Source organism: Hemitrygon akajei, chromosome 11, assembly GCF_048418815.1.
Source record: "Hemitrygon akajei chromosome 11, sHemAka1.3, whole genome shotgun sequence".
In the NCBI taxonomy this organism is placed as follows: domain Eukaryota; kingdom Metazoa; phylum Chordata; class Chondrichthyes; order Myliobatiformes; family Dasyatidae; genus Hemitrygon; species Hemitrygon akajei.
Window position 1 is genome coordinate 1,819,053 of NC_133134.1, and position 22,456 is coordinate 1,841,508.

Sequence of the window (22,456 nt, forward strand, 5' to 3'; positions counted from 1 at the left end):
ATATGGAATGGGATAAGGGAGGAGGGGTGGTAAGGAAGAAGGATAAAACCTGCTGCCCTGTAAGGTTCAGGGTTCCCTTCTCTGAAGGGGCCCAGCTCTGCAGAACTGTTAATAAACTTTGTTTCCTTGAATTTGTCTTGAAGCCATTATTCGGGAGCGTGGCTCGTTTCTGACAATGGGGGACGAAGGGAAGCCCCTTTCTTTGAAAAAGGAGGACATCTCCTTTCATTCTAGAATGAAAAGCCTTATCCTGAGAGCAAATGTGGAGGAGACAGAGGAATTGAGAGAAGGGGATGAGGTAGGGTGGGATGAGGTGTACTCCAGGTAGCTGTAAGAGTCCGTGGGTTTATAATAGACATCAATAGATAAGCTGTCTCCAGAAATAGACACAGTAAAGTTGAGAAAGGGGAGGGAGGTGTCAGAAAAGGGCCAGGTGCATTTGAGGACAGGGTGGAAATTGGAGGCAAAGTTGATGAAGTCAATTAGCTCCGCGTGGGTGCAGGAAACAGCACCAAAGCAGTCGTCAGTATAGCATAGGAAAAGTGGGTGATGGACACCAGCGTAGGCTTGGAACAGACTGTTCCACATAGCGGACAAAAAGGCAGGCATTGCTAGGACCCACGCAAATGAGTTCCCTTGGCTACACCTTTAGTTTGAAGGAAGTGAGGAGGAGCCAATGGAGAAATTATTAAGAGTGAGGATAAGTTCTGCTAGACGGAGGAGAGTGGTTCTGAAGGGTAACTGGTTGGTTCTGGTGTCCAGAAAGAAACGGAGAGCTTTGAGGCCTTCTGGTGGGGGATGGCGGTGTATTGGAACTGGACGTCCACGGTGAAAATAAGATAATGAGGGCCAGGGGGGAATTTAAAATCATTGGAAAGATCTGACCAGGCGCTGATCTCTGGCTGACCCCTAACTGAACCTCAGGTGACCCCTGGCTGACCCCCCCCCCCCCCGTTGGTTTGCGGGGCCAAGGCACCAATACCGGAAATTACCGCGCGAGGCGGGGCCATAGCGGTTGCGGTGCACGCCGGGACAAGGTGCCGCCATGTTGCCTGCCGGCAGCGCGTTGAGGTATTGGGGCGCTCCTTCATTAATTCCCCCCACACGCACGAACACTTCCGGCGCTCCCTCATTAATCTCCCCACACGCTCGAACACTTCCGGCGCTCCCTCATTAATCTCCCCACACACACGAACACTTGCGGCGCTCCCTCATCAGCCTCCGGCACTGACGCTCTCTCTGTTCGACAGGCTGAGCCGGGCGCTGGCTGAGGTGGCGAAGCGAAGCGGCGACGAGGAGCGGCGGCTCCGGGAGAATCGGGGACGGTGGAGCGGGACCGTCCAACCCGGGTCAGTGTTTCCGGTACAAACACACCCACTGTCAGTCCTTAGTGACCACCCAACCCCGTGTTGTTCGGTAACCACAGGAATTCCAACCATGAGCTTCCTCTTCACACACAACACCCGCACCCTCCTCCCACCTCTTCTGTCCTCCCCTTCCCCTCCAAATCGCTAACCATCTTCTGCACCTCTGTCAACACCCTCCACTCCTCCCATCCTCTCCCCTCCCCACCCCTTGCTCCTTTCCCTCTCTATTCACCCCCCGTCCTCATCCCCCTCCCCTCACCCTCTAAACCCCCAGCCCCGAATCCTCTCCCCATTCCCTCCAACTCCACATCCTCTAAACCCCCACCCCTGTCCCTGCTGCTCCCTAAAATCCCGATGCAATGAGTATTGTAGCTGTAAAATCACAAGATAGAGGAGCAGAATTTTAGCTATTCAGCCCATCAAGTCTGCCATTCCAATATGGCTGATTTATTATCCCTCTCAACCCAATTCTCCTGCCTTCTCCCTGTAACCTTTGACACCCTGACTAATCAAGAACCTATCAACCTCCCTTTAAATATACTCAAAGACTTGGCCTGCACAGTTGTCTATGGCATGAATTCCTCAGATTCATCATGCTCTGGCTAAAGAAATTGGTCTTCATCTCTGTTCTAAATGGATGACCTATTCTGAGGCAGTGTCCTCTGGTCCTAGACTCTCCCACTATAGGAAACATCCTCTCCACATCCATCTATCTAGGCTTTTTAATGTTTGATCAGTTTCAATGAGATCTCGCCTCATTCATCTAAGCTCCAGTGCGTACAGGCCCAGAGCGAACACTCCTCATGTTGAAACACACATAAAATGCTGGAGGAATTCAGCAGGTCAGGCAGCATTTAGGAAACGAGTACTGTCAACGTTATGGGCCAAAATGTCGACTACTTTTTCCAGAGATGCTACCTGGCCTGCTGAGTTCCTCCATCGTTTTGTGTGTGTTGCTCAGATTTCCAGCATGGGCAGACTTTCTCTTGTTTGTGATTGGACACCCATATGTTAACCCTTTCATTCCTGGGATCATTCTCCTGAACCTCCTCTGGACCCTCTCCAATGTCAGCACGTTTTCTTCAATAAAGAGCACGAAACTGCTCACAATATTCCAAGTGTGGTCTGAACAATTTCTTCTAAAACCTCAACATTACATTGTAGTCCTCCCGAAGGACTGGCCAGTGGAGAGTATTGTGTTGTGTCGCAGACTGTGTGTTGTCAGAGTTACAGTATCCTGTCACTGAGGGATTCTTCATGTTTATTCCCAGGAAGGGCCATGCTGCAGACATCCTCAAGAAGGAAGGAGTTGCCACCAACAAGACGGAAGAACATTCAGAGAGCTCTGGTGGGGCAGAAATTTACATTTAAGATTAATCTTTAAGATAAAAATTGAAATAAAATTAGCTTTATTTGTCACGTATATCAAAATGAACAACGAAATGCATCATTTGCATCAATGACCAACACAGTCCGAGGCTGTGTGGGGGAAACCCACAATGTACTAATCCTTATCAGCAACATGAGTGAATCTGCAGATGCTGGAAATAAGTAAAAAACACACCTGCCCCCACACTTCTTCCCTCACCACCATCCCAGGCCCCAGACAGTCCTTTCAGGTGAGGCACCACTTCACCTGCGAGTCAACTGGGGTGATATACTGTATCCTGTGCTCCCGATGTGGCCATTTATACATTGGAGAGACCCGCCGCAGACTGGGAGACTGTTTCGCCGAACACCGGCGCTCGGTCCTCCAGCAGTGGCGGGATCTCCCTGTGGCCACACACTTCAATTCCATAGACCACTCCCACTCCGGCATGTCTGTCCATGGCCACCTCTACCATCAAGATGAGGCCACACGCAGGTCGATGGAGCAATACCTTATCTCCCGCCTAGGTAGCCTCCTTCCTGCCGGCATGAACATCCAACTCACTGACCTCCGTTGATACCCCTGCCCCCCACCCTTACCCCCATCCCTATCTATTATTTTAGTCTGGTTCTCTTTCTCTTTTCCCCCCTCACTATAATCTCTCCCCCCAGCCCTACCTTTCTTTCTCTTTTATTTCCCATAATTCTCCACCTTCCCCCTAGCCTGTGGGACTGAGCTGGGAGAACCCCTACAGCGCATCTTCAACATGAGCCTGGAGCAGAGAAGAGTACCCAGACAGTGGAAAACATCCTGTATTGTCCCGGTACCGAAGAAACCACAACCAAAGGAGTTGAATGACTTCAGACCTGTTGCCTTGACGTCGCACGTGATGAAGACCGTGGAGCGGCTGATAATACAGAATCTGAGGCTACAAACCAGGCACGCCCAGGATCCTCTTCAGTTTGCGTATCAGGAGAAGGTGGGAGTGGAGGATGCTATCACGTATTTGCTGCACAAATCCCTCTCTCACCTGGATGGGGTCAGTGGTGCTGTGAGGATTACATTCCTGGACTTCTCTAGTGCTTTTAACACCATCCAGCCCAGGATCTTAAGGCACAAACTAACGGAGATGGGAGTAGACTCTCACATGGTGGCTTGGATAGTGGACTACTTGACAGATAGACCTCAGTATGTGCGGTTGGGAGACTGTAGGTTTGACACAGTGGTCAGCAGCACAGGAGCGCCGCAGGGGACCGTGCTCTCTCCAGTCCTATTCACCCTGTACACATCAGACTTCCAATATAACTCGGAGTCCTGCCATGTGCAGAAGTTTGCTGATGACACGGTCATAGTGGGGTGTGTCAGGAATGGACAGGAGGAAGAGTATAGGAAACTGATACAGGACTTTGTGATATGGTGCAACTCAAATTACCTGCGTCTCAATATCACCAAGACCAAGGAGATGGTGGTGGACTTTAGGAGATCTAGGCCTCATATGGAGCCAGTGATCATTAATGGAGAATGTGTGGAGCAGGTTAAGACCTACAAGTATCTGGGAGTGCAGTTAAACGAGAAGCTAGACTGGACTGCCAACACAGATGCCTTGTGCAGGAAGGCACAGAGTCGACTGTACTTCCTTAGAAGGTTGGCGTCATTCAATGTCTGTAGTGAGATGCTGAAGATGTTCTATAGGTCAGTTGTGGAGAGCGCCCTCTTTGTGGTGGCGTGTTGGGGAGGCAGCATTAAGAAGAGGGACGCCTCACGTCTTAATAAGCTGGTAAGGAAGGCGGGCTCTGTCGTGGGCACAGAACTGGAGAGTATGACATCGGTAGCTGAGCGAAGGGCGCTGAGTAGGCTATGGTTAATTATGGAAAACCCTGAACATCCTCTGCATAGCACCATCCAGAGACAGAGAAGCAGCTTCAGCGGCAGGTTGCTATCGATGCAATGCTCCTCAGACAGGATGAAGAGATCATTACTCCCCAATGCCATTCGGCTTTACAATTCAACCGCCAGGAGTAAGATATGTTAAAGTGCCGGGGTCAGGACTGAGCTTAAGTTACCATTCAATGTATTTCTTAGTAAACTATTTAAGAACTTTTTAAAAGCTATTTATTAATGCTTTTTGAGAGGGTGATTTTAGATGCATATTTATATTGAGTTAAGTATTGTATGTAATTAGTTTTGCTACAATAAGTGTATGGGACATTGGAAAAATGTTGAATTTCCCCATGGGGATGAATAAAGTATCTATCTATCTAGCCCATTTCCCTCCAGCCTATCACTTCCCAGCTCTCTACTTTATCCCTCCCCCCACTTCTTATCCCCCCTCGACCATCCCATGTTACTTCACTCCTGATGAAGGGTTTCGGCCCGAAACGTCGTTATTACCTCCTCCCATAGATGCTGTCTGACCTGCTGAGTTCTGCCAGCATTTTGTGTTTTTTAATCCTTATCAGTATGTGTTTGGAATGTGGGAGGAAACTGGAACACCCAGAGAAAACCCACGCGATCACGGGGAGAAAGTTCAAATTCTTAACAGACGATTGAACTTGGGTTGCTGGCACTGTTTACACACAGAGTGGTGGGTGCATGAACGTGCTGCAGGGGTGGTGGTAGAGGTAGGTACATTAGGGACGTTTAAGAAACTCTTGGATTGGCACATGGGTGAAAGAAAACTGGAGCGTTACATGGGAGGTGATCTCAGAGTAGGTTAAATGATTAGCACAAAGAGCCTGTAGTTAGAGGTACGGTGCATTAACAGGCCCTTCCAGCCCAATGTAATTTATAGTTTTTAATTGTGTATTGCAGTGTAGTGCTGCTGCAAAACAACAAATTTCTCAACATATTCTGGTGATATTAAACCTGATTGTAATTTTTCCCCTCAGGTTCCTATGAAATCTCTCCCCTGTTGCATTGGAAACTGATCTGTGGTTGATTGTTAAGCACTTCTATCAGCTTGATAATTTTACAGATGTTGTGCTGTAAGGAGTTAATTCTTGTTTTGGACCGAATGCCTGGGTAATGGGTCAGAGTAGGTGTGTGTGTGGGATGGCCTCCAGGGTTCCCTGTGCTCTCACTGGGTCTATTCCCTTCTTAGAGTCTCTATCCTCACAGAAGGGGATAACAGTTAACAATTTCCATGCATTTGTTTGGGTGAACACCTACACTCTCACTTAGGCTGTTTGTTGCATTGATTTACAGATAGAGAGGCACAGGCCCTTTGGCCCATTGCATCCATGCTGACCATCAACACCCATTTACACTCATCTTACATTAAATTCCACATTTTATTCTCGCAACTTAACTGACAGCAGCCAGTTAACCCAGCAACACACACACCTTTGCGCTGTGGGAGAAGCTGAATCATTGGGGAGAAGCCCATCAGGGAAAACGTACAAACTCCACACAGACAGCACCCAAGGTCAGGATTGAGGGGACATCAGCAGATGTAAAACCAATTCTGGGGAACAGGGGTTCCTATACATCATCACCGTTTCCCCTCCCTTCAGCCCCCCCCATCTCCTGTAAACTGGAAGTGTTTAAGCCTAAATTAGTCTGCCTGCAGTTATTTCCCAAACTACACAGTAACAGAAAAGCCCCCAGACCAAACCTCCAGACTAAGGGTAGAGACTTGCTTTACAGGACAACAAGCCCCCATTCCCTTCAGTATCAGTGTGGACGTACAGGACACAGCATGCAATTCCCCACCCATCTGGCTTCACCTGTCACCTTCTAGCCTGTACTGCTTCCCCTTCTCCCCCCACCTTCTTGTTCTGGCTTCTTCCCCATTACTTTTCAGTCCTGATGAAGGCTCTTGGCCTAAAATGTCAACTGTCTTCGTTTCCATAGATGCTGCCTGACCTGATGAGTTCTTCCAGCACTCTGTGTGTGTTCCTCTGGATTTCCAACATCTGTAAAATCTCTCGTGTTTATGCTTTTGAAAAAACCGGAGGCTGAACGTCTGTGAGTTTCCAAGTGTAGTGAAAGTCTGGAGGTGGCATGTCTTGTGGTTGAGGACTGTGTGTGGCTGGGTGGGTGCGAGGAAAGGGGCCTATTTCACTGTTGTTCTTCTGCAGGTTGTGGGCATGCTATGTTGGCGCCAGAATGTGAGGCCTACCTGTTGGCACATTCTCAGATTGTGTTGGTTGTTAACATAAACAGTACATTTCACTGCGTGTTTCGTTGTACATGTGGTAAATAAATAGACCATAGAATGGTACAGCATAGGAACAGACCCCTTGGCCCACAGTGTTCTGTGAATGGCCAACTAAACTAATCCCTTCTGCATCCACATCCTCCCATTTTCCTCACATTCATGTGCCTGTCTAAACGTTTCTTAAAGGTCTCTGTTTCTGCCTCTACCGCCACCCGAGGCAGAGCATTCCAGATACCCACTTTGTCTGTGCAGAGAAAGCTTGCCCATCACATCTCTTTTGAAGTTACCCTCTCTCACCTTAAATGCATGCCCTCTGGTATTAGACATTTCAACCCTAGGAAAAAGATACTGTCTGTCTGATGAATTTGAATCTGTAAAATCTAAGTCTGGATGTAGAACTCAGTTCACATTCCCTTCATGTTCTATTACAGGACAGGTCTGTGGTAGAGATGAGCTGCAGGAGCTGGAAGTGTTGAATAAAGCACTAGCTAAAGCCTTTCGAATACGACAGACACACAGCAGAATGCTGGAGGCAGAGCTGATGCAAGTGGGCAGTCCTGCAAGCAGCACCACGGTGATGGACAGAAGCTCAACAAAGGTGGCCAGGAGCGATTCACCAGGCATTACTCGTGGGTCAGCCAGTGTAAAGGTGGGTACTCGGGTGGTACCTTCACGGAGTGGTCTGGCAGATGGGCTCAGTGGGAAGAGGACTACAGCGCATTCTGCCTCCTCCAGGAAACCAGTGGCTGTTGCGTTGAAAGCTCCATACAAAACCGAGCAGGTGGGGAGGAGGTGGTCCGCTGCAGGACATGCTCCTCAGTGCTCTTTGCAAAGGCGGCCACGAGCACAGGGAGTCATAGCCACACAGCATCCAGTTCAAAGGTCAGGAGACAGAATCCTCTCTGTGAACCCCACCCTGAGGACGTTCCGAGGCCAAGTACAGACCCCTGCAGACCCAGACACCGGTTCCGCTGCACCATTTCCTCTTGTTAAGCAGCAAACCGAGAAAAGTACTGAAGAGCCACCGAAGGCAAGTGTTTGCAAAGGGGACGAGCTGCAGACTGACATCTCTATTGTGGAGATCCCCACAGTAATCACGCTTCAAACAAGCAGGTAAGAAGTTTTAAATTACACTTAACCAGTACAAGTGAAACTCATAGAATTCCACAGGACCTTGTCAGGGAAGAGGCAGACTTTGGGCTGGGGTGTTGAGAACAAGAGCCTACGCTCTCGGGACAGAGATGAGAAGAATTTTCTCCCTACGGAAGGTAGAGAAGCTTTGCAGATCAGTAGTTTCTTTAGATATCAAGAGAATGAACGTATGTGGGGTCACTGTTGAAAGTGGTGCTGAGCCAAAAGATCAGTCATGTGGGATAGCAGGCTCAAAGGGCTGAGTGGCTCTTGAGGAAGTAGAGGGATAGGAATGAGTGTAGAGGACTTGGAGGTGATGGAGGGAACTGAGGGAAAGGTAACGGGGATTTTTTTCCAATGGGAATTGGGGAGGTGAGCTTCATTCGTGAGGTAGATTTTGTTTCAATGGCAGTTGGGGAAGTGACCTGCACTCATGATGGGGATTTTGTTCCAGTGGGAATTGCGAGGTGAGCTTCGATCATTTGCTTCATTTCTAGTTTGAGAATTTAACAGAATGTTCCTTTTGGCACAATTACATTACAGCCATCGGAAGAGTAACGCATTCCTAAACTTCCACAGGTCTTCACTGCAGCTTCCAGCAACATGGAGAAAGCAACGCAGCCGAAACACACGGTAAGCACGTTGTCCGCAACAGTACTCCCCGGCATCTTCAGGAATGTTTGTTAATTCCACTGTCAAATACTTCTCCTTTTGTGTGTGTGTGTCCCCCCCCCCCCCGTTTGCCTCTGTTAAATACTTCCCCCATTGTATGCCCCTCTCAGTGTTGTCTACCTGGTAATAATAGACTCTGTATAGACGAAGGGTCTCGGCCCGAAACGTCCACAGCGCTTCTCCCTATAGATGCTGCCTGGCCTGCTGTGTTCCACCAGCATTTTGTGTGTGTTGTTCTCTGTATAGAGAGCTGGGTTTCACTTTGCAACCCTCGCCATTAGCTAGTGAGTGAGTAAATAGATGGATGAGCAAAGGAAGGGAAAGGATTACTTCTCTGGGCTGAAGCTCTTTCCTTGATTCCAATCACATCACTGTCACCAGCCTCCTCTAATTCCTTTTATAAGAGAATCTGACACCACAGAGTAGAAACAACACACACAAAATGCTGGTGGAACACAGCAGGCCAGGCAGCATCTATAAGGAGAAGGACTGTCGATATTTCGGGCTGAGTCCCTTTCAGGACTAACTGAAAGGAAAGATACTAAGAGATTTGAAAGTTGTGGGGGGAGGGGGAAATGCAAAATGATAGGAGAAGACCAGAGGGGGTGGGGTGAAGCTGAGAGCCGGAAAGGTGATTGGCAAAAGGGATACAGAGCTGGAGAAGGGAAAGGATCATGGGACGGGAGGCCTTGGGAGAAAGAAAGGTGGGGGGGAGCACCAGAGGAGCACTCAGATTGGAGGAACAACACCTTATATACCGGCTGGGTAGCCTCCAACCTGATGGCATGAACATTGACTTCTCTAACTTCTGTTAATGCCCCTCCTCCCCTTCTTACCCTATCCTTGACATATTTAGTTGTTTGTTTTTTCTCTCTCTCTCTGCCCATCACTCTGCCTGTTCTCCATCTCCCTCTGGTGCTCCCCCCTCCCCCTTTCTTTCTCCCAAGGCCTCCCGTCCCATGATCCTTTCCCTTCTCCAGCTCTGTATCACTTTTGCCAATCACCTTTCCGGCTCTCAGCTTCACCCACCCCCTCCGGTCTTCTCCTATCATTTCGCATTTCCCCCTCCCCCCACAACTTTCAAATCTCTTAGTATCTCTCCTTTCAGTTAGACCTGACGAAGGGTCTCAGCCTGAAATGTCGACAGTGCTTCTCCTTATAGATGCTGCCTGGCCTGCTGTGTTCCACCAGCATTTTGTGTGTGTTGTTTGAATTTCCAGCATCTGCAAATTTCCTTGTGTTTGCACCACAGAGTAGACTATTATTTCAGGTGTTGTTTGATTTCTTTTGTTCTCCAGCTTGTGGGACAAAGTGTTCAAGAGCAAAGCCGTTACCATTCAGGGGAGGACCCACTTCATGGAAAGGATCCAGTCAGCCGTATCCTTTCACCAGAGAATCACAACTCAGAAACAGGCCCTTCACATCACCGTCCATGCTGACCAAGAGTCCTAACTAGTCTAGTCCCGTTTGTCTGTGTTTGGCTTATATCCCTCTCAAACCTTTCCTATCCATGAACCTTTTAAATGCCTTTTAAATCCTTGAAGACCGAATCCATCGATTCTTCACAATCTGCAGGCACAGCTACACTATAAAACAGAGCAGTACAGTGCAGGCCCTTCGGCCAACAACGATGCTGTACTGTCCTTTTAACCCACTCCAAGAACAATCTAACTCTTCCCTCATACATAGCCCTCCACTTTTCTATCTTCTGTGTTACCTGTTTGAGTCTCTTAAATGTCCAAAATGTATCTACCTGTACCATCATCCCTGGCAGTGTGTTCCATTCTCTCTGTGTGAAAAAAAATTACTTCTGACATCCCTCCTATGCTCTTCTCCAGTCACCTTAAAATTATGCCCTCTTGTATGAGTCATTTGGGAAAAGTATCTGGTTGTGCACTGAGTCTGTGCCTCTAAATTATGCCCACTTGGGAAAAGTCTTTGGCTGGCTGGCTGTGCCTCTAAGTCTCTTTTCAGTGGATTGTATTTAATATCAACACTGCTACTTTTTCCATTGTAAATCCTGGTTCAAAAGTTGTGATTGTGCTGAAGTGAAGATGGGAGGTGCAGCAATTTCAACCCTTTGAGCTATTTCCCTCAGCTTATGGTGCAGTTCCATTCACAGCTTCCATCTGTGAGTAACGCGGAGATTGAAGAGCAATTAGACCACATCTCTGATCTGTACCGGTGCATCAACCAGTACATGTACACAGACTCTCTGCTCAATTCCATCGGTATGTTCTTTACAGATTGTCATTAAAAGCAAACAATGCTGCAAATGCTCACCAGTAGAAAGCGGAAAAGAACTGATGTTTCAGGTCCAAGACTTTAGCAAAGTCTTTGATAAGGTCCCACATGGGATGTTAGTTAAGAAGGTTCAGCTACTTGGCATTCAGAATGAGGTTGTAAATTGGATTTGGCATTGCCTTCATGGGAGAAGCCAGAGAGTAGTGATAGATTTTTCCGTCTTTGACTGGATTCTTGTGACTAGTGGTGCACTGCAGAAATCAATGCTGGGCCCATATTAATAATCTGGATGGTAGCGTGGTAAACTGGATCACCAACTTTGCTGATGACACCAAGATTCGGGGTGTAGTGGACAGTGAGAAATTCTACCAGCTTGCAACAGGATCAAGACCAGCTGGTGAAGTGGGCTGAAAAATGGCAGATGGAATTAAATGCAGACAATTGCAAGGTGCTGCATTTCAGTAGGACCAACCAGGGTAGGTCTTACACAGTGAACAGTAGGGCACTGGGGAGTGTGGTAGAACAAAGAGATCTAGGAATACAGGCCCATAATTCATTGAAAGTGGCGTCACAGGTAGATAGGGTCATAAAGAAAAATTTTGGCACATTGGCCTTCATAGATCAAAGTATTGATTGTAGGATTTGGGATGTTGAAATTGTATAAGATGTTGGTGACGTCTAATTTGGAATTTTGTGTGCAGTTTTGGTCATCTACCTACAGGAAAGATATAAATAAGATTGAAATAGTACAGAGAAAATTTACAAAGATATTGCCAGGACTGGAGAACCTGAGTTTTAGAGAAAGATTTGAAAAGGTTAAGACTTTGTTCCTTGGAACTTAGAAGATTAAGAGATTTGATAAAGATATACAAAATTATGAGGGGTATAGATAGAGTAAATGCAAACTATGGGTTAATGTGGGTTAAGGTTGAAAGGTGAAATGTTTAAGGGGAACATGAGGGGGAATTTCTTCACTCAGGATGGTGAAAGTGTGGAACGAGCTGCCAGTGGAAGTGGTGGGTGTGGGTTCATTTTCAAAGTGTAAGAAAAATTTGGATAGGTACATGGATGGGAGGGGTGTGGTCTGGGTGCAGGTTGATGGGAGTAGGCAGATTAATGGTTCAGTGTAGACTAGATGGGCTGAAGGACATGTTTCTATGTTATAGTGTTCTATAACTCTGTGACCCTTTGTCAGAACAAAGAACGAGAAAAAACACATTTGTTTCCATTAGCAGAGAAGGTGAGGGAAGAATGGGAGAAAGAAGGGAATATCTCTGGTAGGGTGAGACCAAATTCCTTACTGTGGCAGCGAGGAGCAAATTACTGTGTGTAATGTTTTACTGATTACAACACTGAGAGACCTGCCCAGCAGACCAGACCATTCAGAGGATTAGAGATACAGTGCAGAACAGGCTGTTTCGGCCCTTCTAGCCTATTCGTGAGACAAGTTACAATGACCAATTACCAAACATACTAACTGGTACGTCTTTGGGAGGAAACCAGAGCAGCCGGAGGAAACCCACGCAATCACAAGGGGAGCATACTTGCAAACAGTATCGGAATTGAATTCTGAATTCAGACGCTCCAAGGTGTAATAGTGTTGTGCTACGCTATTGCAGTGCCCTGACAGTTCCTGTTGACAGTCTGATTTAGACATTATTATATTCCATTTGTGAAAGATCAACTGGCTCATGAGGCCTTATTTTGACAAGATATCTTTGGAAAGTTTTGATTGGAGATTATCTGCCAATATTAAGCTTCCATCTGCTGGAGATGTAATGAACAGTTGATATCACTCATGTTCAGATGGTTGAAATGTATGAGAAGCTGTTTCTCACACCCTTCCAGATTGTTTAATTGTGGTCCTCCAGTACAGATATTGTGTATCATGTTGTGATTGCTGTTTACTCCAGCATGGTCATGTCACCCATCTCATCGATTGCTGTTTGAAGGAACTTTTTTTGTGTAGGAAATGGAGTTAAAATCCAGACCTCTGCACTCCTACTGGAACTGTGGGAGCTGACCTCAGTCCACCTTCCGTTCCAAGGTTGTGCTCATGGCTGGCTTCCTTGATAAATAAGAATTGTTTTTATTCACAGATGCTCTCAGTTGTCAGCGGGAATGTGAGCGAGAGGAGGCACTGGACAGATGCCAGGAGACTCTATCTAGCCTCCTTCACTGCATTCAGCAGTTGAGAGATGGTGAGTGCCAGCATTTTCTCCTTACAGCCCACAAGCCTTTGATGCTTCACATCTGACTACGTGGAGCAAACTCACCGATCTGTATAGATTCTGAAAGTGCATCTGCCACTGATAAGGGTATTCTCTGCATTGGCCATGTGAAATTTCGTCATCTCGGCCCTGTCCAGGGAGAATTCTATCTCCGCAGGCACCAGGGGTGAGCCTCCACTTACCACAGAGTTCAAATTCACAGTACATTTATTTTCGATGTACATATATGAGACTCAGTTTCTTGTAGGCATTCGCAGTAAATATGCAGAAACACAATAGAGTCAATGACAATCCACATATTACAAGATGTATGACCTGTGTGCAAAAGGCAACAAACTGCACTATATATATGTATATATATATAGAGAGAGAGAATATGAGATGAAGTCTTTGAAAGTGAGTCCATATGTTGTGGGAACTGTTCAGTGATGGGGCAAGTGAAGTTGAGTGAAATTATCCCTTCTAGTTCAAGAGACTGATGGTTGAGGGGTAATAACTTCCTGAACCTGGTGGTGTGGTTCTGAGGCTTGTGTACCTCCTTCCTGATGGCAGCAGCAAGAAGAGAGAATGAGCTGGCTGGTGGGGGTCCCGGATGATGGATGCTGCTTTCTTGCAACAGCGCTTCGTGTAGATTTTCTCAATGGTGGGGAGGGCTTTACCCGTGATGTACTGGGATGTATCTACTAGTTTTTGTAGGATTTTCTGTTCAAGGGCATGTCAGGTTGTGATGCAACCAGTCAGTATACTCTCCACCACACATCTGTAGAAGTTTGTCAAAGTTTTTGATGATTCATTGCATTGTTAATGGGAAATTTCATCATCTCAGCCCCGAGCAGGGATCTGTCTGTGGATTTCTCTGCCCAATGAAGCAGTGGAGGCTACGTCAGTAAATATATTTAAGACAAGGCTGGATAGATTTTCGCATAGTAGGGGAATTAAAGGTTATGGGGAAAAGGCAGGTAGGTAGAAAATGGGTCCATGGCCAGATCAGCCATGATCTTATTGAATGGCAAAGCAGGCTTGATGGGCCAGATGGGCTGCTCCTGCTCCTATTTCTTATGTTCTTAAAATTCACCTTTTACTGACCTTTGGACTAAAGGAGTCTGAGCACGCCAAACAGTTACTCTCTTGCCCAGTCTCAGCAATGCAAAACCGTCAGAGCTAATAGACCATGTGCTTTCTCTCCTGGGAAATCGCCTTCCTTGTTTTATTTTTAAATAGCTCTTCATGCAGCAAATGCCTGATCAAGTTCTTAGTTTAAGATCATAGCTCTTGCTAATGCACCTGTGAAAGTCTATAGGGAGCTTGCTAAAGTGGCTGATATTCTGCACTTGGCCAGGCAGAGGTGCATAATTCCTCCTCTTTTCTCTGCCGCAATAAGCCAGGTCAGCAAGATCCCTAACATAAGGATGCTCACAGCTGAGAAACAGACAATGCCAGGCCTATGTTTTTACCACGTTTGCTTTGGTGTGAACTCTAGGAATTGCCAACAGCCTTGCAGCTTCAACAGTGCCAGCGCATTGGGACATCAAAGGTCTGAACGCCATGGGTTTCAGCTGCCAGGGTCATCTGTTCATTATGGACACCCTTTCAGGGCAATGGTTCCTGTGTGACGTGGGTGCTCGAGTGAGTGTGCTGCCAGCATCGCCTATTGATGAGAAGGCAAAGAGCGACAAAGCCTGGCTGGAGGCTGCCAACTGCAGCAGGATCCTGACTTACAGGACACGACAGGTGATACACTGTTTCAGTGGGCGAAGTTACACGTGGGACTTCATCCTGACTAAAGTGGCTGGACCTCTGCTCAGAGCAGATTTCCTGTGTGCCCAAGGACTGTTAGTCAATTTTAACAGTCAGCTTGTGTAGGTCTAAGCCTTTGAGTTGTTACCCACAATGACTCTATCAAGTGTATGCACTACTGCATGTGAATTTACTCAACTGCTGTGCAATTTCCTAAACCTCACCAAGCCCACATTCTCCACTACAGTCATAAAACATGGGGTCGAGCACCACATTTCTGCACTGGCATGCCAGTCCATGCCTGTGTGCGTAGACTGGACCCAGAAGAGTTGGCAACCGCGAAGGCTGAGTTTGCCAACATGGAAGACTTGGCATTGTACGCTGGTCATAGCCCCTGGGCCTCACTTAATGAGGCCACCACCCCCTGATCATTTCACGGTCCTACACATCCAAGACTTTTCAGCATGTTTGGCTATGAAGTTAATATTTCCCAAAGTTGATTTAGTTGGGGCTACCATCAGGTGACTGTGTGTTGGGTGGGCCTTCCCAAAGTGGCTGTGATAACTCCATTTGGTCTCTGGGTTTCTATGCATGCTGTTTGCAGTAAAAAAATGCAGCACAGACCTTCCAGTGGCTGATGGACTCTGTATTAAAAGAACTAGATTTTCTTTTTGTTTACCTGGATGACATACTTGTCGGTAGTACATCCAAGTCTGAACACTTTATTCATCTCCGCACACTTTTTGAATGCTTAAGCCAACGTGGCCAAGCTCCCACAAAATCTCTTGCTTAACTTCTACAGAAGCACAATTGAAATCATCCTGACCAACAGTGCCATAGTGTGGTATGCCAGTTGCACAGCTGCTGAGCCACAGGACCCGCATCTTGTGGTGAAGGCGGCCCAGCGAATTGTCAGGATGGAGCTCCCAGGACTGGACACCATCTATTCCAGCAGACTCAGGAGGAAAGCAATCAGCATAACCAGAGACACCACACACCCCGGCCACTCCCTGTTTGACCCGCTGCTGTCCAGCAACAGGTTCAGGACACTAAAAGCCAGAACAAATAGACTGAGGAACAGCTTCTACCCCAGAGCTGTGGCCTCCATCACACCACTCCCACAGAACAATGACTGAAACTGTGAGCACACACAAGGACTCAAATACTTGCACTAACAGCACTTTGTGTATTACTGTGATATTCTGGTGCTGCTGCAACTTATTTTCTGCTACTTATCTATTTAATACTGTTTTTCTATTACTGTCTTGTTTTTATCTACCGCTTTGTTTGATTGCCTGAGAGGAAGCCAAACAGAGTTTCATTGTACCTATGTATAATGACAATAAAGATCATTCAATTCAATTAACCCTGCTAAGTACCAGTTTGGGTTGTCAGCCATTGACTTTCTCAGCCATCACATCTCCGCAGAAGTTGCAAAACCCCTCCCATCTAAAGCAGTCGCTATTACGAATTTCCCACTGCCCCACACTACTAAAGAAAGCTACAGGAGGTTTTACATATGGTGAATTTCTATCACTGCTTCATTCCGCAAGCTACTGAACTTGTGCTTCCCCTGTATAGTGTGCTTAAAGGCATTATCCCTAATCACTTGCTGGACTGGTCAGCAGACAAGACCAGGGCATTTGATGACTGAACAAGCTCTTTCCAACGTGATCCTACTGGCACACCTGCTCCCCAAACCACCTGTAGCCATTACAAATGGTGCCTCAGACAATGCAGTGGGTGCTGTCCACAAGCAGATGATCGGAGGCGTGTGGCAGTCACTTCATCTTCTTCAGCCAACACCTCTGACCCCTGAAAGGAAGTACACCGTGTTTGACCATGACCTTCTCGGTCTCTATCTTGCTGTCTGCCATTTTAGTTTTCTTCTAGAGGGTCACCATTTCACAGCGTTTGTTCACCACAAACCCCTTGTGTACATGATGGTTAAAATATCAGACCCTTGGTCTCCTACACCACCACCTGGCCTACGTATCAAATTTCACAACTGATATACAGCATATCAAGGGGAGAAATAATGCTGTGACCAGTTGCCTGTCATGGCTAGCCCTTGAGGCCATACACATAGGGGTTGACTAAGCTGGCATAGCAGGCCACCTAGCTATTTAGTGGACAGCAGTCGTGGGACTGTGGTTGGCTAACATTAAGTTTGGGGAAGCTGGGGTTTCTCTCACCTCATAGCTGGATGTGGAATGTTTTTAACTCTATATATGGCCTCTCACATTCAGGCTGGAAGGCCTCACAGAAACTGGTTGCACTAAAGTTTGTGTGGCATGGCCTTAGAAAGGACTTGCGCGATTGGACTGCAGCCCGTGAGGAGTGCCAGTGGGCAAAAAGTTAAACGTCGTGTCCAGGAGCCATCGACATCTTTTGAGGTCCCTGAGCGACTGTTTGACTATGTCATTGTCAACCTTGTTGGTTCTCTTCTCCCCCCCCCCGTCCATGTTTCACACACCTCCTTACTGTGGTGGACTGTACCACCAGATGGCCAGAGTTCATCCCCTTAGTATCGACAACAGCGTAGACGTGGCTTGTATATTCATCGGCACCTTGGTTGCTTGATTTGGCACCCCATCTGATATTTCCTCTGAGGGTGGCCCCTAGTTCACATCAGACTTCTGGGCTGCGATGGCCCAGAACCTTGGTGTTAAGCTACATCACACCAAGGCATATCACCCGTGAGGGGTTCACTGTCCTTAAAAGCTGCTCTTGAGGGCTTCCCTGACTGATGATGATATCGTTTCCCATGGGCCCTGCTGGAGCTCAGCACAGCTCCAAAAGGGGACCCGCAGGAGTCTGTGGCTGAGTTGGTATATGGACAATCGTTACGAGTGCCAGGTGATTTCATTCCTGCTCGGCTTCAACAGCATTCCACCCTCCTCAGTAAATTCAATTCCTTTTCACTTATTCCTACCTCCATTATGGCATACAGCACTCTTGGGTTCCTGTTGACCTACATTCTGCCTCGTTTGTTTCTATCTGCCAAGCTGCAAAGCAACATCCCTTTAGGCCCCCTTACAATGGTCCATTTCCACATTTTGGAACAGAGAGAAAAGACTCTTATCATAGATAAGAGGGGTAAACCTAAATGTATTTCGGTAGATGGCCTTAAATCGGCGCACCAAGATTTGGAGTATTCCGTTGCCATCCCCCGGTGTCACAAGGTGACCATGAGCGTGTCTGCACACCACAGGCAAGCCAGAGGCACCTGCTGTTCCTCCAGCCGTGCAACAGGGTCCTGAGCCACGCTCCAGACAGGCTCACAATGCCAGTTTTAATGAATTCTGTGGGGGCCTGTGTAGGATAATGTAATTGGGAGAAATTTACATAATTCACACCCACTGGCATTGAGTTGGGTTTCACTTTAAGAGGCTGGTTTGATGTAATTACGTAATGTGCACTTTTGTGTTTGGGTATTGGAGTTCAATAAAATGTGTTACAGTTTTCCTCGAACATAAAATGCCTCACTTCATTCTATTTGTAAAAGCCTACATTATCAGACTACTGAATGGTTCCCTTCAGTGATAAAGGAGATGACCAAGGAGATGGTGGTGGAATTTAGGAGATCTAGGCCTCATATGGAGCCAGTGATCATTAATGGAGAATGTGTGGAGCAGGTTAAGACCTACAAGTATCTGGGAGTACAGTTAGACGAGAAGCTAGACTGGACTGCCAACACAGATGCCTTGTGCAGGAAGGCACAGAGTCGACTGTACTTCCTTAGAAGGTTGGCGTCATTCAATGTCTGTAGTGAGATGCTGAAGATGTTCTATAGGTCAGTTGTGGAGAGCGCCCTCTTCTTTGTGGTGGCGTGTTGGGGAGGAAGCATTAAGAAGAGGGACGCCTCACGTCTTAATAAGCTGGTAAGGAAGGTGGGCTCTGTCGTGGGCAAAGTACTGGAGAGTTCAACATCGGTAGCTGAGCGAAGGGCGCTGAGTAGGCTACGGTCAATTATGGAAAACTCTGAACCTCCTCTACATAGCACCATCCAGAGACAGAGAAGCAGTTTCAGCGACAGGTTACTATCGATGCAATGCTCCTCAGACAGGATGAAGAGGTCAATACTCCCCAATGCCATTAGGCTTTACAATTCTACCGCCAGGACTTAAGAACTTTTTAAAAGCTATTATTAATGCTTTTTGAGATAGTGATTTAGATGCATATCATATTTTTTACTGAGATAAGTATTGTATGTAATTAGTTTTGCTACAACAAGTGTATGGGACATTGGAAAAAAAGTTGAATTTCCCCATGGGGATGAATAAAGTATCTATCTATCTATCTATCTAAAATTGACCCGTGACTTCATCTGCCTTGTAATGATTTTGCACCTTGTTTACCTGCACTGCACTTTCTCTGTAACCGTTATGCTTTATTCTGCATTGTACCAAAGTACAGTGACAGTAATAAGTGGAGGACTATGCAAGAGGGAAGGGTTAGATTGATCTTAGAAATAAGTTAAAAGGTCAGCATAACATGAGCCAAAGGACTTGTACTGTGCTGTATTCAATTCCAATTGCAGTTTCAGAACCAGAAGGCCTGAGTGGTAAGGAGAGGTTGGCCAGGTTAGGTCTTTATCCTTGGACAGGCAGACTGTCCATACAGGTCAGTTCATTACACAGTGCACTGAAGTAGCGCAAGGTAAAACAATACCAGAATGCAGAATAAAGAGCGCATTGTGGCGACCCACTTTCTGCACAGGTGAACCAGCTCACAAATAGCCAGCGCGCGGGGGGAGACTTTGGTCATGTACCTCTGACGCCATTTCCACCCGGAGAGGACTTCCTCCCCTTTCCTGCCTACGTCGTTGGTACCAATATGTACCACGAGCTCTGGCTGCTCACCCTCCCACTTCAGGATATCATGGATGCGATCTGAAACATCCCGGACCCTGGCACCTGGGAGGCAAACAACCATCCGTGCTTTTATGCATCCACAGAATCACCTGTCTGACACACTAACTATAGAGTCCCCTAACACTGCTGCCATCCTTTTCCCTTCCCTACCCTTAAAAAGGTCTTAAATTTTGCCTGAACTCTTTTGTGTTTAACCACCTCTTTCGTGTAACAAAGTGATCCAAACGGTACACGGTACTCCCAAGTGCAACCTCACCAAGAACTTGTACAACTGTAACATAATGTCCCAAATGCCCTGGCAATTGAAGGCGAGTGTCCTAATTGCCTTTTCTGCCTCTCTGTCTATCTGTGATGCCGTAGACCATAAGACATAAGAGCAGAATTAGGCCATTTAGCCCATAGAGTCTGCTGTGTCCATTTCCCCCTCAACCCCATACTCTTGCCTTCTTCCCCTCTTCCCGTAATCTATAATACAAACTAGGCACTTGTGCCCCTCAGCCCCTCTGTTCCATTGCACTCCCAAATGCCCTACCATTCACAGCGTAAGTCAGCCTGGTTTGACTTTCAACTCTCACATTTCCATATTGACTAAGTTACCTATTTTGCTGTGGGGGGGGGGGGGGACAGCCTACCTGGAGGAAGCAACAGTGGCCGTGCCTCTGGCACAGAGTCTGGTCCTGTGGCTCAGAAGGGTAGGGAAAGGAAGAGGATGGCAGCAGTGATAGGGGACACTATAGTTAGTGGGTCAGACAGGCGATTCTGTGGATGCAGAAAAGAAGCACGGATGGTTGTTTGCCTCCCAGGTGCCAGGGTCCAGGATGTTTCAGATAGCGTCCACAATATTCTGAAGTGGGAGGGTGAGCAGCCAGAGCTCGTGGTACATATTGGTACCAACGACGTAGGCAGGAAAGGGGAGGAAGTCCTGAAAACAGACTACAGGGAGTTGAGAAGCAGTACTGCAAAGGTAGTCATCTCAGGATTACTGCCTGCGCCACGAGACAGTGAGTATAGAAATAAAGTGAGGTGGAAGATAAATGCGTGGCTGGGAGATTGGAGCATGGGGCAGGGATTCAGATTTCTGGATCATTGGGACCTCTTTTGAGCAGGAGTCACCTGTACAAAAAGGATGGGTTGCACTTGAATCCCAGGGGGACCAATATCCTTGCAGGGAGGTTTGCTAAGGCTACTGGGGAGAATTTAAACTCGGATTGCTGGGGAGTTGGGAACCAAACTGAAGAGACGGAGGAAGAGATGGTTTGCTCACATATAGAGAGAGCTTCAAGACAGGGTGAAAAGGAGGATAGGCAGTAGGCAGGTGCTAGAGAAGGGACGTGTTCAGACCAATAGTTTGAGATGTGTCTATTTTAATGCAAGGAGTATTATGAACAAAGCAGATGAGCTTATGGAGCATGGATCAGCAAGGACTTGGAGCTATGATGTGGCCATTACAGAGACTTGGATGGCTCAGGGGCAGGAATAAGTGCCAGGCTTTAGATGTTTCAGAAATGACAGGCAGGGAGGCAAAAGAGGTGGGGGCTTAGCACTGTTGATCAGAGACAGTGTCACAGCTGCAGAAAAGGAGGAAGACGTGGAGAGATTGTCTACGGAGTCTCTGTGGGTGGAAGTTAGGAACGGAAAGGGGTCAATAATTCTACTGGGTGTTTTTTATAGACCACCCAATAGTAACAGGGACATCGAGGAGCAGATAGGGAGACAGATTCTGGAAAGGTGTAATAATAACAGGGTTATTGTGGTGGGAGATTTTAATTTCCCAAATAGCGATTGGCATGTCACCAAAGTGAGGGGTTTAGATGGGGTGGAGTTTGTTAGGTGTGTTCAAGAAGGTTTCTTGACACAATACATAGATAAGCCTACAAGAGGAGAGGCTGTACTTGATCTGGTATTGGGAAATGAACCTGGTCAGGTGTCAGATCTCTCAGTGGGAGAGCATTTTAGAGATAGTGATCACAATTCTATCTCCTTTACCATAGCATTGGAGAGGGATAGGAACAGACAAGTTAGGAAAGTGTTTAATTAGAGTAAGGGGAAATATGAGACTATCAGGCAAGAACTTGGAAGCATAAATTGGGCACAGATGTTCTCAGGAAAATGTACAGAAGAAATGTGGCAAATCTTCAGGGGATATTTGTGTGGTGTTCTGCACAAGTACATTCCAGTGAGACAGGGAAAGGATGGTGGGGTACAGGAACCATGGTGTACAAAGGCTGTTGCAAATCTAGTCAAGAAGAAAAGAAGAGCTCACAAAAGGTTCAAAAAACTAGGTAATGATAGAGATCTAGAAGATTATTAGGCTAGCAGGAAGGAGCTTAAGAAAGACATTAGGAGAGCCAGAAGGGGCCATGAGAAGGCCTTGGCGAACAGGATTAAGGAAAACCCCAAGGCATTCTACAAGTACGTGAAGGGCAAGAGGATGAGATGTGAGAGAATAGGACCAATCAAGTGGGACAGTGGAAAAGTGTGTATGGAACCGGAGGAGATCGCAGAGGTATTTGTTCCAGTATTCACAACGGAAAAGGATCTTGGAGATTGTAGGGATGACTTACAGTGGACTGAAAAACTTGAGCATGTAGATATTAAGAAAGAGGATGTGCTGGAGCTTTTGGAAAGCATCAAGTTGGATAAGTCGCCAGGACTGGATGAGATGTACC

At 46.9% G+C, this 22,456-nt stretch overlaps 1 protein-coding gene across 7 annotated transcripts in view; it reads left to right on the top strand.

The window, feature by feature from the left end:
- Window positions 1–1,017: 1,017 nt before the first annotated feature.
- The window catches only part of tedc2 (tubulin epsilon and delta complex 2), a 28,970-nt gene continuing 7,531 nt past the window's right edge, over window positions 1,018–22,456 (top strand). Inside the window, exons 1-10 of one of the 7 annotated variants that reach the window (XM_073060007.1) lie at window positions 1,032–1,087; window positions 1,171–1,349; window positions 2,639–2,715; window positions 7,327–8,008; window positions 8,570–8,659; window positions 9,997–10,075; window positions 10,809–10,929; window positions 13,042–13,143; window positions 14,654–14,904; window positions 15,713–19,159. In XM_073060007.1, coding sequence (XP_072916108.1) covers window positions 1,046–1,087; window positions 1,171–1,349; window positions 2,639–2,715; window positions 7,327–8,008; window positions 8,570–8,659; window positions 9,997–10,075; window positions 10,809–10,929; window positions 13,042–13,143; window positions 14,654–14,904; window positions 15,713–15,724 — 1,635 coding nt within the window. In that variant the 5' untranslated portion in view covers window positions 1,032–1,045 and the 3' untranslated portion in view covers window positions 15,725–19,159. Of the gene's footprint in view, window positions 1,088–1,170; window positions 1,350–2,638; window positions 2,716–6,588; window positions 6,703–7,326; window positions 8,009–8,569; window positions 8,660–9,996; window positions 10,076–10,808; window positions 10,930–13,041; window positions 13,144–14,653; window positions 19,160–22,456 lie in introns of those variants that run through there. The other 6 variants (XM_073060006.1, XM_073060002.1, XM_073060008.1 and 3 more) reach the window with 6 other exon arrangements.